The sequence below is a fragment of the Crassostrea angulata genome, chromosome 5 (assembly GCF_025612915.1).
Source record: "Crassostrea angulata isolate pt1a10 chromosome 5, ASM2561291v2, whole genome shotgun sequence".
Classification (NCBI taxonomy): Eukaryota; Metazoa; Mollusca; class Bivalvia; order Ostreida; family Ostreidae; genus Magallana; species Magallana angulata.
Window position 1 is genome coordinate 53,007,977 of NC_069115.1, and position 17,189 is coordinate 53,025,165.

Consider the following 17,189-nt stretch of genomic DNA (forward strand, 5'->3'; position numbering starts at 1 on the left):
GAATATTCGAAGCGTGGCGTTTTAGGAATAAAGTGTATTTAAAGAGACCGACTTTAGTTTTCATTGCGCATGTCGCATTTTAGTACAATACAGTGGATTTATACTTCTCATGAATTTTTTCGATATCATTTATAAAATTGAACACAATACACAAAATACAGATGAAATATTTTAGATTTTTGTAAAGAAATTTTTGTTTTTAACACGATTTTTCTGTTGTGCAGTAGGGGAGTAATGCCATTGCTCTTTTATGAGGTTGTGATCAAATGAAGTTTTGTAGGAGCACGTCATTAGAAATAACATAAAAGAAAAAGTAAAAATTGTACAACGTTGAAATTTTATACACAGAATGATGCTATCCTCGAGAACATTTTCCTTACTTTTTGAATGAATCAATAATACCAATCTTCATTCGTAATGCTCCAAATATATAGCAAAATTTGGTGCATTTGAATATTTTGAGATGGCCCCTACTAAAAACCGGACGGTAGAATTTAATATTTTTTACATTTAAGGCAGGAAATAATATTACTAATCATATATAACACTTTGAGAAAAAAAGCTTGTAGTATTTTTTTTAATCGGCTACGAAATGTGGAAAACGACAAGTGCCTTTATATTCCTATAGTAAATGTACCTCTATTTTGAGATGGTCCCTAAAAAAAACAGACGGTCGATTTTCTTGAAACTTCGCAAATAGAGTTGGTTTTAATGACATATGGTTAAAAGTTAAAGAGTTTTGCTAGTGTAGTTTTTCTGCAAACCCCCCCCCCCTCCCAAAAAAAAAAATCGGCATAGTGATAAAACAGCTCAGTAAGGTATTTCCGAATTGATTTTAAAAATACTTGCCATTCATAGGCAAAGTTCTTCCTCGTCTTTGTGCAACGTTTTTATTGCAAACTAATTGCGTTAGAAATCTAGCTTTGTTGATTCCTCTTTGACAAATCTACTTTCAATTTGGCATTTGTCGTATTTTTCGTAAGCTATCGAACTCGCAACTCGGCAATTAATGGGGGTTTTATTATCATTATTGCGTATTTCTGTAGGAATTATCAATAGAAATTGAAATAGATTTTTTTCAGGTTATAATTCTATTTTGTTTCAAGCAAGATATTTAACTGTTTTATTTATCATCCATTTTTGCTGGTACAGTCCTATTTTTAGATAATATATTGGTTGAATAGTGAGGCTTTTCAAGTTAATTTGAGATGTGAATCACTGATTTTAATGACAAAACATACACAGATAACCCGTGCAATGCCCTGACAAGTGTTCTCGTTAAAAAAAATACAAGTTTCGATTTAATCACAGAAATTTAACACATAAAAGGTATGTTGTTTTCTTCAGTGAGGGACATGAATATTAATGAGAACAGTGTCACGTGGAATATACCTCATGAGTAAAGTGTACGCGATTCCTGCTCTCTGATTCTTAAAGCCCGCCTTCCTTGCCGTCAACTTGCATTTTCCTTTACCTACAGATAAGATATATATGCATCCGGGTCCTGTTGAACGCATTGTATTTATAAATTAACGCTTGTTATGCATTATCTAATTTAAGATCAACCCGGTTAAGAAATTCATTGAGATGCCTTTAATATAAAGTGTTATTTTTTAGAGGGCCATTTACAAACTGGTATTTTTTGTAACAAGTCATAATTTACGTACATTTACCTTCCTCGAGTACTTTATTTTAACAGAATTAAAAAAAACCAAAAAACAGAGACACGTATTTTCTTCTTCACCAAAACGGTTATGCGACATAGCTCATCCTGCATTTACCACTTGACATTGTAAGGAGTTTCTCCAGCATTGGCCAGGACGTACAGTGTAAACAGGAGTCCCGCCCCCGTGAGACCGGCCCCAACAGAAGAGGCCAGAAAGGGAATGATGAACTTGCGGATAACTGGCGTTGCTGCTATTTAAAAAAAAGTACAATTATTTTACGTTTTTATTAAAGATAATGATTATGCATTGTAAAAATCATTTTCAAGGATATTTTTTTAAATATATAGCAGTTCACATGTTTTGATGTTGAAGTGTTAACAAAACAGGATGTATTTTTCTTTCGATGTGATACAAATCGATGGAATTCTTTATTTTAAAAGAACTCGAGAAAAAGAAGGAATCTATAAAATTGATAATTCACATTGCCTCAGCATATAATATTAAAAATACTTTATTAACCACATTTTGAAAATGTGTTCTTTTGTCAGATATTGTTTTACGTCTTTCACCTTCGCATTGGAATCCATTGCCTGTAAATCCGGGTCTACATTCACACAGGAAGGATCCGTCTGTGTTCATACAAATGGCATTATCAGAACACGGCCCTGGTAACGCAGCACACTCATCAACATCTGTAACAAAGCTATTTATAAAAAAAAATTGCAGCCCGAAACACCTTTCAGTGTGGCCGATACGATTTCTTCCCAAACACCCCTTTTTGTACACACAAGTGAAATTATAAAATCAGTATATGATATATGTTACAAAAGTATAACTTTAAAATGTCTTTAATGTCAGGCGATGTGACGTACACTTCACTTACTCCGTCATAATGAAAGTCAATAAATTGGGGGGGGGGGGAATTAAAATCAATCTATAAAATGAAATATGGCAATAAAAAACTGTCAACTATCTAAAAAATCCACATAACGAAATAAAAATTCAAACCAGAGCACCACGGACCTCTAAAAAGATAGAGATGGGACCTAGGAGTGGTAATCATCCCTTGTCACCGGTCGCGCCCGCCGTGTGCTAATTGCTAAAGCAAATTACTAATGTCGTGTCTAGTTTTGGGGGATAATCTATGTTTGGGGAACTCGCTTGTAGTGAGGCACCCTTATGAATCCAGTCTCGGGTCCAAACGGTTTGGGTGCAGATATAATTTGAAAAATAATGTATGCCAGAAAGGACACTAGTACAAATTCTAACAGACACGAAGATGCGCTGTCTATAAACAGTCGTATGACAGAAAAAATATCAAAAATACTGATAACCTTCTTGCTTGTACCGCAGAAGAAACCCGAATTCCTCCTTAATAGACCCAGTTTCGTATCGAACTCGCAGACTTTGCCCACTGCTGAGTCCAAAGTTTTGAGGGAAGAACGGATCACAGCTGTCGAACAACGTATTGTCAGTTGAGGAACCTGAAACAGAAAACATGTGTAGATTATCTGTATCTGTTTCATATAGGGAGTTAAAATAGTTGTTAACTTTGTAGGTTTTAACATGCGCAGTAGTACATTTTTGATTTATCACATCAAATTACTTCACATGGCGATGTTCATATATTTCATCACAGGATGAACCTTTGCCATTCAGTCAACTGAATGTTGACTGAATGGTCTGGAAAGGTGACTGAATGGCACAGCTATGCTATTCAGTCACCTTTTAGTTACTGATCACATTCCATTTAACTGAATGGCAGAGATTCATCCTGTGTATGATGTATTATCAATTTTCGCAAAATCACAAATTTGATATAGAATAGTTACAAATTTAGAAAACACGTTAATTATTAACAATAAGTCTAGTTGAAGTTATTTCAACAAAGAATATTCATAAGACTGCTTTTTTTAAAAAAAAATCTTATATTATCTACCGTCAAATACTTCAATGGTGTCAAAACAGCCGATTCGCCTTCGGGCAGGTACGAATTCCTCCATATTTGTAAATTCAAAAGTATAATTCACCACTTTACCCTCCTCCGCTAGGATAGTGACGTCACACTCTTCGTTGCTATAGCAATGAACAAAGTTGATGTGTTTTCTCATTTTGTTTTGTTTTTTTTATTTCGTTGCTCTCTCTCTCTCTCTCTCTCTCTCTCTCTCTCTCTCTCTCTCTCTCTCTCTTAGTACTTTTGTAAATCTTACCTCCCATATTTACTAGGGAAATTATTCGTTGTCAAAAACTGAGGCGTGTCAGTAGCAAAAAGCGTTGTTGTACCTGGGCAATTGCCTAGTGAAAAAAAATCTTATTAGACATTACAAGTCACTCACATAAACAGTATCAAATCAGTTGCCAAAGTCGGCAATGTGTATTTTTATATTTCTTTATTCCAAATAAAAAAAATACATATCGTCAGCTGATTAATGACCAAGTTATGCAGAAACCAGAGAAACAATGTGTGCATGTGGCTGAATAACATTTCATGATAAAGATACCTACATGTAGCATAATGTCAAACTCTTGCATTCAAATCACCCGTTCACCTTCATACTTTTTAAAAAAAATTGAAAATATGATATAACCCCTGAAAGATTAATTTTACCAGATTTTATTATCTTTTTCATTATTAGTATAGCTGTATATTTCATCATTGATGTTACAGACGATTGCTTCAAAGCACCTGAATCTGTGCCAGCAATGACGTTGATAAACAACTCTTCTGTGCTTCCTGTATTGCCGTCTGTGGTCAGCCTGACCGTCAAGGAATCACCGGTAGAAGTAACGATGTTGGAATCTCGATCTGTCAGGGCTCCGGGTTCATCCTCAAGGACGTCATCTGGAATGGATTTTTTTTTAGCTTTCTCCGAAATCTTTATCCTGGTGATAATGAATTTTGCTTTATTTAGATTGTCTTTAATTGTGTAAACTTTTTTAAATTCTATTGTAGATTATCTAAGACTTTAAAATCTAAGCAGACATCGTACCTGTAATAAAGACCAAATTATGCATAAACCTGCATTAATGATATACAACTTTGTGATTAACAGACCTTACAAAAGATATAGGTAAATGTTTATTTATATATTATGTATTATATATGTATATGTTTATACATGTACCTGTCACCTGAGTTTACACATTGCCGCCTATCAAACATAATTTAGGCAAAACGTGTATCAGAGAATATTTATTTCATTGCAAAACAAAGCAAATTAAAAGCAATTTTTAAATTCTAAGTCAATATCAAAGGCAAACTCACCATTAGTATCTAATACTTGAATTCTTTCATTTTCATCTATGGTCGCGTCCCTGCTCTGTAACAAAAGTCGGAGTCCTGGCTGTGCTTTAAAGATCCATTTGCATTCAAAATCCCTGAAACAAGAGAGAAACAACACTATCTATGCCGAATATAGTGCAAAACAATAAATTGCCTCAAAAAAAAAAAAAAACCTTATTAAAACGATCAAAATAATAGGTTGTAAATAGACCTACTCGGGGAATCCAAAAGTGCCAACTGCCGGAAATCGAAATTTTTGTGACTCCATACCAATGCCATCAATGACGATTTCTGATCCGCTATTCGGACAGACAAGATCAGCTTCAAAAACACAATAATATATTATAGTGAATTGAATCACTATCATTAATTTGAACGTGTATTTATCTTACAGTTAGCAGGTTAAATCTATGTTCCCTTTTATAGATACAGGTAAATCAGGTAGTTGAGACATGCCGGGAGGCGCACGCAGGTCGATATGATCCATCATATGTTCCTAAATTCAAACATGATGTTCTTGAAGCTTAGTTACAAAAGCGTTTTTATTTGTAAAATTTGAATTTAAATTTTTATAAGTTTTACTTAATTTTGATTTTTTTTAATTTGTCAAAATTTTAATCTCGTTTTGTTTTATTATTTCAACAAAGATTTCAATTTTTAACTCAATTTAAAACATTTCGGCATATTTTGAAAAATTTAAACCATTTAACTATTTCATTACTAAAGACACAGATTAACAAAGAAAGAATAAATGTGAAAAGATGAAAATACAGAAGAGAAGGGTGTACATATATGTGGTTGTTATCTAAAGTATTAACTAAATCAACTTAATTTGTAAAATGCAATTTCAAAGGACAAATTGTTTGTTTAGAGCCTGTTGACATTTTACAAAAACTGTATGCCGTTAAATTTATAGAGTCATTTTTTTTATTGAACTTTACAACATTTAAAATCAGATAGAATTGTGCCCATCCCTAATTACAAAATCGCATTTATAAAAAGTTTCATTTGATGTTCGTTGCTGTCAGATCGCTGCTGTCAGTAAAAATTTAGCTTGTCCTTTCTTAATTTTCTGTTGTCATGTTTGCTATTTTGGATCAGATTACCTAATTCGCTGAGCACACAGTCTCCTTAAAAGTTGCTAAATATTTTTGATTTTCTGTCAAATGGTTTTGACATATAAACTGATATCATAGTTATTACACCACATTATTGCTATTTAAGATAATAACATCCACGAATCGATAAAACTGTCATAGCCACATCGGGAAGAATACGAGTATGTAAACTTGCAATTATTTTTTAAGTAAAAAGTGCATTTACATTCAGAAATGGAGTAATAAACTTTTCGACAACACTTAGTCTTGGCTTAAAGTTCAATGTAAAATTGTCAACAACAATAGTAGCGTAATTTTATTCCGAATGCCTAGGTTTGTTATAAATCACATTTATTCTTAACAGTTCGACGTTTATTTTATGCACACATATTTTACACCATGGGTGGTGTCAACGTTTACCGGATTACAAAGCTTGATTATTAATCATACATTTGAGTACATCTTAATGCAGAATTTTTCCTTATCCATTCGATCGTTTCTATGTGCACTGTAAAACCACAGGATCGTGTACTACGGGTAACTGCCGTATATCATTTGACATTGATCGACTTATACTCAGTGCGATCCTTCACGTCATGTTGTAAACCCTACCACGACGAATAAAGGAGAAATTGGTGGGGTTCTTTTTTACACTACAAAATTGTGGGTTTTTTTAAAAAAAATTTTATACATGTGCGCTTTTCTTTATCATCACCTCACCGGCGACGTCGTCGAAAAAGTGCTTTGACGGATGGGGTTGAAATTCAAAAGGTAAATAAAAACATTTACGACTGCAGCTTAAATCTGATAATTATTTAGAAAATTGGTCGTACGTATTCTCAGAACATAAACAATATTTTGTAATTTACTGCCCGTAGTGCGACAAATCTAAGCGAGACATCTTAGGTTTTTTTAATATGAAAAATAGGTGTGTCACTAGTACTGTTTCCATTTTCCTTTCTGGCATCGCATATTTCATGCCGCCAACAACGACAAATTTTATTTGTATGAATGAAAAGCGCTCTCTTTATTTGTTACAGAGGCAAATCTCTTTTATTCTAATGTTTTTTTTACAAGAAAAAAAGAAAGAAATGTACACGTTAAACAAACATCCAGTTGACCTAGCACATGCAAAAGTCGAATGGTACCTTTAGAGCCATGTCATCTATCACTTACTTTAAACATCTTCTAGGATCCAAATGACATTTTAAAATTGTCATATTTTAAAACATATCAGAGAAGAGAACAGAAGTATGCCATGTTCTTACTTGGTAAAATGCAACGAGCACATGTCGAATACATCAAAATCAGCAGAAAAATCGGTTGAAAGATCATTTTGTTGAGAGGAGCAGAAATAAAAAAATCTACAAAAATAATTTAAAAACCTCTGTATTTTTCTGATTTTCGACTTGTCGAAAGTAAATTTGATCAAATATTCATGAAATCAAGATGAAAGTAAATATCATACTTTTCTCTCTTTTTTGCTATCATACAACTTGACATAGATATAGTAATCAAAGATAAGAATCCAAAAAGGACTATGTTTTTTGGCGTAACATTGGCGTAGTAAAAATCACATGTTTTTGCAATTCGGAATTGCTGTAGATTCATGAGTCTATTTAACATCAACGTTGGATTTTTCCAACTAATGTGAACTAATTTTAAGACACTTGGGTTTCAGAATATGTTTTTAAATATTATTTACTTATCAAATTACATTTTTATTAGCTTTTTAAGCGCCCACTCTATAAATAGATCTGTGAGGGGAAAAATCAGTAAAATCAGATTTTCCCTCTTTTTAAAATGTAAATATATGAGCATTTCTTTCAATATTTATCTTTATACAAGGTCTTCAGAACATATAAAACTGGGCTAAGCAAAATCAATTTTAGTTTAAATATTTATTCTAATTTAGTAGTATAAGCTGTTAGACATCATGGTATTCTATTATTTCATTGAATTATAGAAACTTCTTATAGAAATTGTCTTTGAACTTACCAAGCGTTTATTGTAGGTCTCTGGGACCACCAAAATCCACTGACTGTACAGTACACCTCGATAAAGTATTTATAAGGTTCAGCACTAAGGCAGTTTAATAACCAAGTATACATGTTTTCTAAGAATTACACGTGTACTTCATCCATTGGGTATATTTGAGAGTGGCTTTAATGTGCAGACCTTATCACATAGCGAATAGTACTAGTCATAGTATAAAAAACAAACTTTGTGCACTGTTTTATCAGTCAAGCTCACAGCGACATGTCAAATACGGGAGCGAGAAGGATCTTTTATTAATTAGAATGACTGTTTTATGAGCAATGGATGTTTTTTTATTGAAATAATTGTACATACAAGATATGAAAACAGTATTTTTCATACAAGAGAAAAAAATTGTAAAAACTTGATATGAAATGTTACAAGTTCCAAAGGGATATTGAGAAAGATCGAAAAGGGTGTGTAGTTCCAAACCTATAATCAATGAGATGCACAATAGATAATATTAATATTACAGGCACGTAGCATCAGGGGGGGGGGGGCAGGGGGGGCCTGGCCCCCCACTTTTTCTCGCAGCAAGAAATTTTTTAAAATTTACATATAAAAAAATGAATTATAATGGAGTTGGCCCCCCCCCCCCCCACTTTTTTTGAAGTTAGTAAAAAAATTGATATGAAAAAAGGAAATGAGTAGTCAAATGAATATTACCTCCCCCCCCCCCCCCCCCCCCCCCCCCCCCCCCCCCCCACGGATTAGGAATTTCATGATTTGGAGGGAAAAAAAATTTGGTAGGGAAGAATTTTTTTTTGGAAGTATAGTTGATTGCCCCCACCCCCCCCCCCTCCCCCCACGGATTAGGATTTTGAAGATTTTTGGAAACTTTAAATTTCCCTGTTTTATTTCTTTTGCTTGTAAAGATTTTTTGGATGGGTCTGCCCCCCCCCCCACTTTCAAAAACGATGCTACGTGCCTGTATTAGATTTTTTCTTGGTAGTTAAAGTGATTATGTGTGAAGGGTTTAAAAAAGGAACTTGTCTATCTTTTTTTTCAGTGCAAAAAAGTAATAAATGTTAACCAAGACAAAAGTAGTGTTTAACATATGATATTTAAGTTTTTACATGTGTGAAAAAGTATACCAAATAAAATACATGTAGATGGCATGTTTATGACAGAGAAATATGTATAGATTGTTGGACAATGGAAGACCTGAGAGTCAAGCACTCAAAACAGTAACGAGATATTTCATATTCTCTTTATCATACAGGGAATAATATAGTGTTAAAATAAAGATTTAGCTTTATTTGTTATTTTGTTACATCAGCCAATTGTAAATACATAGTCTATAATCATTGCCATTACTATATAAATGCAATAAAAATGGCTTCTTTCTTTATGAAATGGATCGTTGATGTTTTGATATTCTCTAATTAATATACAGATATTCTCTAATAAATATACAGATATTTTTGTCTTCTTTCTCTTTGTTACCTCAGTGATATAACCTTCAGTCATCCGTCTCAGTATCGCTGCAATATAAGTGTGCGGACATCCCTATTTGTAGGTGTTGGTTGTGGTGGAACAAAAGTGTTTGGTCAGTTCTGCAGGTGTTTTGGCCTTTCAGGCGCGAGTTTGCCTTGCACCCTGCTTCCATTAGGTTTTGTAGTGTTGGCGCAAATGTGTAGCAATCAGGACTACCCGTTTCTATCTTTTGTACGGGCCCGATGTGGAACCAAGACAGTGGCCCCCTTGCACGTTACATTTCTTTGCAAAGACTATATGCTTTCTGATATAAATTGGCAAGTCTGCCCATAATGTTTTGTGTACTTATTAACCGGTCTATCTCTTTTTTTTAAAGGATCGCTTTAAGAGGATGAAAAACACCTGCATCTTGATGTATAAATTATATTGAATTGACATGATTTAATGTATTGAGATACATAAATCATACTTAAAAAAGAATTTTAATAAGTTCACTTCTAAAAAAAAAAATAGTTACAACTGTCTCCATTTCCGCATTAATAATAATTGATAATTCATATATCAGTTTCCAAGTCATTCTGTGACAATAATTAATGTGCTCACTGAATAGTTAAAAATGACGACTTAGGTGATATTCGATAACAGAGTTTTACTTACACAATAATTAATTCACAGGAAACAGCACAACAAACTGTACAGATTCTCTCTGATTTGTTCTCGCTTGCATAAAACATATTGTTCTCGCGGGCATAAACGCGAGACTTCCTGATGTAGAAAGAAATAGAGATCTACCTCAGACCTGCAGGGTGTATAGCAATTTAGAGCACCCTCTATTATACACCAATTAACGGACAGTAAACAGCCTTCAGTACATCAATGTAACTCCTGGTGGGAGGTCGGGGATTTTATCTAACAACAGAGTAACGCAGGATGCATTCATTCTTAAACTGAAATAAACTATATGTTAGACTAAGTTTAATCAACGGAGTTCTGATACATGCGCAAATGCAAGTTAATCCTCGGGATTGACCTAGGGGGTCCGAAGGATAATTTTGTAAGTCATGGGGAGAGGGGGTCTAGCCCATCCCCCGACCCTCCTCTTCATTCCTCATTCATTTTACAATCACATATTGAGATGCAAACTTAAATGTCTAATGCATTCTTTCGTTGTTTTGACAAGATAAAAAGGGCTTTCCTGTCACCAAAAAATATTCCGGTATTGTCGACCGATAAAACATTGTTATACATGTATAACATTATTCTAAAAATATCTTAAACAGTTTACGGATAAATTAATTTCATTATTAAGTGTATTTTACTAACACTTGTACTTTTATCTTACCAATCGTCGTACAATGTTTGTAAAAAAAAAAGTGGATCGGTGATTTTCCAAGTCCTAAAGGTTCAATTAAAATGATAACGGACTGCCGGATAATAATGTAAGTACCAAGGTTACATCTTTGCACCCGCTAAAGATGCAGTTTCGCAAAAAAAAAACAACAAAACATATATACCAAGTATAGCTTATTGACTATTTGAATATTTCGATACATGCAGCTTAGACGGGTTCAAAAATGCAACCTTAGCACTTGCATAGGTAGTAAGGGACATTTTCAGAGTACCACTCAATATTTTTGTTGTAAAATTAAAAGTTGCTGTACTTGAAGGGCTATGGGTGTTGCTAAAATTCATGAAATGATTTTTGATGATTATTAAATAATTAGTTAGAGGGATGTCTCTTGTTGAAATTGGTATACAATAACAAGTCCCATTTGTTAAAGCTGAACACCGCGCGTAAATAGGCGCTGTCCGCCATATTTCTTTTCAGCACCACTTTCCCTACAACCCCTATATAAGCCACATACCTCTTAATAGTTCACAGTATTTCGCTGTAGAAGTCTCACCTGTGTGGACGTACACGTACATCTTGCCTAGCCGTTTTAGTCAGTCGCGATGAATTATCAAGTTTTACGCACTTTTCTCAAACCAAGAGTGTCAAATAAACTGTTTAATGCATTAATTACAAACATGATAAGCACATAAAACAAGAATTAAATGCATAAAAATCCAAAGACAACAAAAGTAACACTACACGTCGGCCACGAGTTTCAGGTGTGCAATCGGGTGAAACGAAATCGAAGGATTTATTATCGTTTTACTAACAACGTGCCAGTTTGCCTGTCGGGGCTTACGGAAACTTTTGTATGCTGATTATCACTTAACTCATCCACCCCTGCGAATGTTATTGTCATTCAAATTTTAGATCACGTGGTTTTATTTGACCCTTTCAGTTCCGCAGTAAAAATATGCCTCGTGTTTATAGTCTATTTTAAAGATACTTGTAGTCAAATATAAATTCTAGAGGTTTATTTATTTTAAACTTTATCTTCATTAATTGGTGGATAAAATGTGTTCTAGAAATAAATGTAACAATACAAAAAAAGGGTTTTTTCTGCTGTTGCGACAATTAACATGCGTAATAGAAATCCCCCCTAAGAATTAATTTTCGATCCGCACCTGACCTAGTAATAACATCAATAGTGAAACAGACTGTACTATTTTATGCAGAATGTTCCTTGAAAATGGCTCGATATATTAAGTTTTTATGCAAAACATTCACCCATTATTTTAAAAAAAAACATGGTATTGCACACCACAAGCATCAAACATGGCTATGATTTTATTAAGCAGCCCAATGTTTATATTATCAACAACTCTTCACGTGGTTTTAACTAACGATAACTCTGTTCTGAATATCATCGTTTAATTTAAAAAAACCGCTAGATGGTGAAATAAGACATACATCTTAAAAGATGTTTATGTTTTAGCATAAATCCAAGTAGGATATGATAAGAAAATCGACGAGTACTTACGTATTTTGAGAATATTATCCGAACACTTATACTTCCGCTCGAAAATTCACAGGAAATGAACAAATCTCGGTGAAGTCTTGTGAACTTTCATTCGAGCACCTCTAGATTTATTACATACTTAACAACGATAAAGAAAACATTCCGAACACATTCGCAGGGGTGTCATCGATTGGTTGTTCGATTTCAATGATGTGAATGCTAATTTGCATATCAAACATCGAACCCTGGAACGCACTGACCAATGACATTCCCACCCCTGCGAATGTTATTGTCATTTAAATTTTAGAAAACGTGGTTTTATTTGACCCTTTTAGTTTCGCAGTAAAAATCGTGCCTCGTGTTTATTGCGTGGACCCTGAGGTCCACGCAGAAAATATATAAGCGAGGTTAAACCGGATGCTATGGGGAAAATTCAGCCTACGCGTGAGCGTAATGGGTAGCTCAGGGAACCTGGAATTCCGTGCTAAATGCACACATAAGTTCAGAGGCGCTGTAATTTTAAAGTTGTCGGTAAACAATACAGAAACAAAGCATTCCTTTTAAAGAAATGATTGGCATGTGATATGAACTATCAGTATTATGAAATAAGTTAATGTTATGCCGAAACTACAACATGCATCAAATAGCATAATTTGCAATGTTTGGTTGTTTTCCGAATACACATGTAACTTAACTTTACTTTCATAGTAGGCGAGGTTAGAGAACTTCCCGATTAAATTTTTTTAAGCATTTAAGTATGATTGAATAATTATGTCACTGTATAAAAGTTTTAATCTCAAGAAAAATACATCAAAATATGAAATTTTTAATTTACACAAAGCTGTCACTGCATAGTTAACAAAGTAGTGCGAATCGTAATGTGTGCGCAAATAGTAGAATTCACCGAATGCCTGATACTATACATGCAAACTTCATTCATAGATAGATCATAATTATTTTAGAAGTATGAATCCTTTAAATTCTGAGATAAAAAGTCAGGGCTATACATACATGTACATGTATACGTAATACAACGTACACATTAATTTAGTGGTTAAAAGCAGAGGGCTAGAGTCGTTGGAATCTCTGATAATCTTAAGGCTTTCACGTTTTCGTTGGAAACACATGCAAATGGTCCACGTATTGTAGTCCTTTTTTTAAAGGACAGCAACTTGTAATCTATTTTATAGAATCTAAGTACCTGTAATCAAATATGGAATCTAGACATTTATTGATCTTAAACTTTATCTTCATTAATTGGTAGATAAACTGAGCTCTAGAAATAAATATGACGATAGAAAAATAGGGATTTTTCTGCTGTTGCAATAGCTAATATGTTTATAGTCTATCCCAAGATATTTACTAGGCAGCACATTTGGACGATTTTTTATAAAAAAAAAATACACATACCTGTGAAAGAAGTGCAATTGAAATAGTTGAAAAGGGTAATTTCCAAGATAATTTCATTGACTAATTATCATCTTTCACTCGGAAAAATTCACAGGAACGAAAATAGATTTTTTACGGAGATTTATAATGGGAAATGTTTACATCTTTTCTCCATTCGGAATATACTCGGAATACATCGTGCAATTTTACAACGTTATCATCCGGGCTTACTGCAATACAAAATCCCTGTAGACAACACATTTTTTAGTATTGTATTGAAACCTGATAAGCTAACAGGGGCGTTTCGACTGAGAAATCTTGGAAATTTTTTATATTTTGAATGAACATCGTTTGAACCCTGAGGTATTTATGAATATCATTCAAGTAAGCAAAATGTAAATCCAGGATATCTTGGGACATAGTATAGTAGCGATCTCCGCTCAGGATTAATTTTCGATCCGCGCCTGACCTAGTAATAGCATCAATTGGGAAACAGACTGTACTATGTTATGTGGAACGTTCCTTGAAATTGGCTCTATATACCAAGTTTATATACAAAACAAACACTCATTCTTTAAAAAAAACAACAACAAAAACATGGTATTGCACACCACAAGCATCAAACATGACTTTGATCTTATTAAGCAACCCAATGTATATATTCTTAACCACGTGTAGAGTGGTTGAACACGACCGATAACTCTGTTCTGAATATCATCGTTTAATTTATATAACTGCTAGATGATGAAATATGACATACATCTTCATAAATTTTCGTGTTTTAACATAACTCAAAGTAGGAGATGCTATGAAAAACGACCAGTACTTACGTATTTTGATAATATTATCCGAACACTTATACTTCCGCTCGAAATTTCACAGGAACTGAACAAATCTCGGAGAAGTCTCGTGAACTTTCATACGAAGCCTCTGGATGTATTGCATAATTAGCAACGATAAAGAAAACATTCCGAACACATTCGCAGGGGTGATTCCAGGATTTTTGTAGTAAAAATCAACACGAGGAGAGCCCGAAGGTTGTTGTTTATGAAATCTATGAAATATACACCCAGTGAATCCCACCATAAGTATTCATAGTTCAGTATCATAAAATCGGTCATTCATCTATCGCTGAATAAATATAAAAATATTAGAAATAAAACATTTTGAATTATAAATAAATTTTTCTTATCTACAAATGGCATCTGACGAACAAAGAGAAGCATTTTTTCTACCATGAAAAGGTTACACTTTTTTGCATTGGAACGTTAAAGAAAACAAGTAAACATGTTGCGGGTCGTTTATTTCATTTGAATACATTGACCATCTTCCCTTTCTAGCGGGTTTTTTTTAACGGCAGATGAGGAGCAGCAACTGAAAATAATCATATATCTTTTTATATCGGAGCGCGGATCGAAAATTAATCAGTTTATATACAAAACAATGCTAAATCTGCGTAGGTCATAAGGTCGATGATCCCGTCTTGGTATCGCTCATTCATGGTCTGCAGTCTCTTCTTAATGTTCGCGTACTTCTTTGTCGGTTGACGAATGGTTTCTCCTGCTTGTTTCTGGATCTGTAGAATTTCTTTGCCGTTCTGGATGCCCGTGTCAAATATTTAACAGTTTGGTTTTCTAGCTCACAAAATATATCATAATCATAAGCTTGGTAAAAAGTTGAACTGTTTGGTGATATATACACACATGCCAAATAAAAATCTTCAGAACTATCTAATAGACATTTACATGTATCAAGCTTAAGCCATATTATAGTGTTACACATAATTTCAAGTAAAGATACATAATGCTTAAGTTTTTCACGAATTAGAATACTGTGGAATCATTAAATTTCGTTGGGGCCAATTTTCGCGGATTGCTTAAATTTTACAGGTTCGTGGGGACGTAATTTCGTGTATTCTCTTAAACTTACAAAGGAAATATGCCTTTATTACCTTAATGTATTAATTCGTGGAAGATGTTAATTCGTGGATGAGAGGTACCCACGAATTCCACGAAAACTGAGCCTCCAGGAAATAAAATGATTCCACAGTAACACAACCACCTCATTGTTTTGATTTTGAACGCATTCTTGGAAAAACAAAGCTATGAAATCCTTCCACGTCAATTGAGAAATTATTTTCTATCCAACATTCCGTAAGGAGAACGATGTCACTTGAGAGAATGCAGCACTGAAATTTTTTATCGCTAAATTTACTGGCAAAACCCCCGTTTATGTTCCAGCTGATTATCTTCACGAAATCATCCTCCAGTTGCCCCTAAGCTTCACCTCTGCCGTTTCCAGCGTCCTCTGTAGGTATCTCCTCGGGCTCGTCATCCTCGGAGTCATCTCTGCCAGCTTCGGTGTTAATGGTGTCTCCTGTCTCTCCCATGCATAGTTTGCCGTCAATGAATAGTTTGTCATATTTCAATACAGCCCTTCGATTTTCCCCCAATGCTTTTCTCAATATAGGCGTCAAAGCCTTTCGTTTCTTGACGATTTTTTTAGGAAATTGTTCTCGTATATTGTACTGCTTGTTTCTGAGTTTGTATCCAGATGTCCTGACACTTTCCCTGACCCTGAAGTTCGAGAATTTCCCAACAATACACCCCTGCGAATGTGTTCGGAATGTTTTCTTTATCGTTGCTAAGTATGTAATAAATCCAGAGGTGCTCGAATGAAAGTTCACGAGACTTCACCGAGATTTGTTCAGTTCCTGTGAAATTTCGAGCGGAAGTATAAGTGTTCGTATAATATTCTCAAAATCAGTAAGTACTGGTCGTTTTTCACATCGTATCCTACTTTGGTTTATGTTAATACATAAAATTCTTTTAACATTATGTCTTATTTAACCATTTAGCGGTTTTTTATATTAAACGATAATATTCAGAACAGGGTTATCGTTCGTGTTCAACCACGTGTTGAGTGGTTAAAAAATCATATCCATGTTTGATGCTTGTGGAGTGCAATTCCATGTTTTTAAAAGGAATAATAGGTGTCTGTTTTGCATAAAAACTTAGTATATTGAGCCGATTTCAAGGAACATTCTGCGTAAAATAGTATAGTCTGTTTCACTATTGATGCTATTACTAGGTCAGGCGCGGATCGAAAACTAATCCTCAGGGGGATCTCTACTTAGCATGTAAATTGTTGCAACTGCAGACAAAAACTATTTTTCACTGGATGAAAAATCAAGTTTCAGCAAAACTGAAACTATATGGAAACCTTGCTGAAACTTGAAGTTGAAGTTTCATGTATAGTTTCCGCAATGCGGAAACCATTATATCGATTCAGCAAGTATCCGTTAGGTTTCAGTCAGCAGAAACTTTAGTCTAAGATTCCTGGTGGTTTCCGCAATGCGGAAACTAGATTTGAATCGTGAAAATAGTTTTGTAAATTATTATGGAAATATCAATCAGTTTCAGAACAT

At 34.1% G+C, this 17,189-nt stretch overlaps 1 protein-coding gene across 5 annotated transcripts; it reads right to left on the reverse strand.

The window, feature by feature from the left end:
• Nucleotides 1-1,014: 1,014 nt before the first annotated feature.
• Nucleotides 1,015-11,605, reverse strand: LOC128185101 (tolloid-like protein 2). 5 transcript variants are annotated; one of them, XM_052854776.1, is made up of 10 exons: nucleotides 11,387-11,605; nucleotides 7,316-7,411; nucleotides 5,166-5,271; nucleotides 4,933-5,045; nucleotides 4,354-4,509; nucleotides 3,878-3,962; nucleotides 3,607-3,743; nucleotides 3,002-3,151; nucleotides 2,237-2,359; nucleotides 1,015-1,914 (listed from the first exon to the last, which is right to left on the reverse strand). In XM_052854776.1, the coding sequence occupies exons 1-10, from the start codon at nucleotides 11,445-11,447 to the stop codon at nucleotides 1,778-1,780; spliced, it is 1,164 nt and encodes a 387-aa protein (XP_052710736.1). In that variant the 5' UTR covers nucleotides 11,448-11,605; the 3' UTR covers nucleotides 1,015-1,777. The 5 variants fall into 5 exon arrangements, with proteins under 5 accessions (XP_052710736.1, XP_052710735.1, XP_052710738.1 ...); XM_052854775.1 differs by having other exon boundaries at nucleotides 1,017-1,917; nucleotides 11,387-11,604; XM_052854778.1 differs by lacking the exon at nucleotides 11,387-11,605 and adding an exon at nucleotides 10,179-10,288 and having other exon boundaries at nucleotides 1,018-1,917.
• Nucleotides 11,606-17,189: the final 5,584 nt, after the last annotated feature.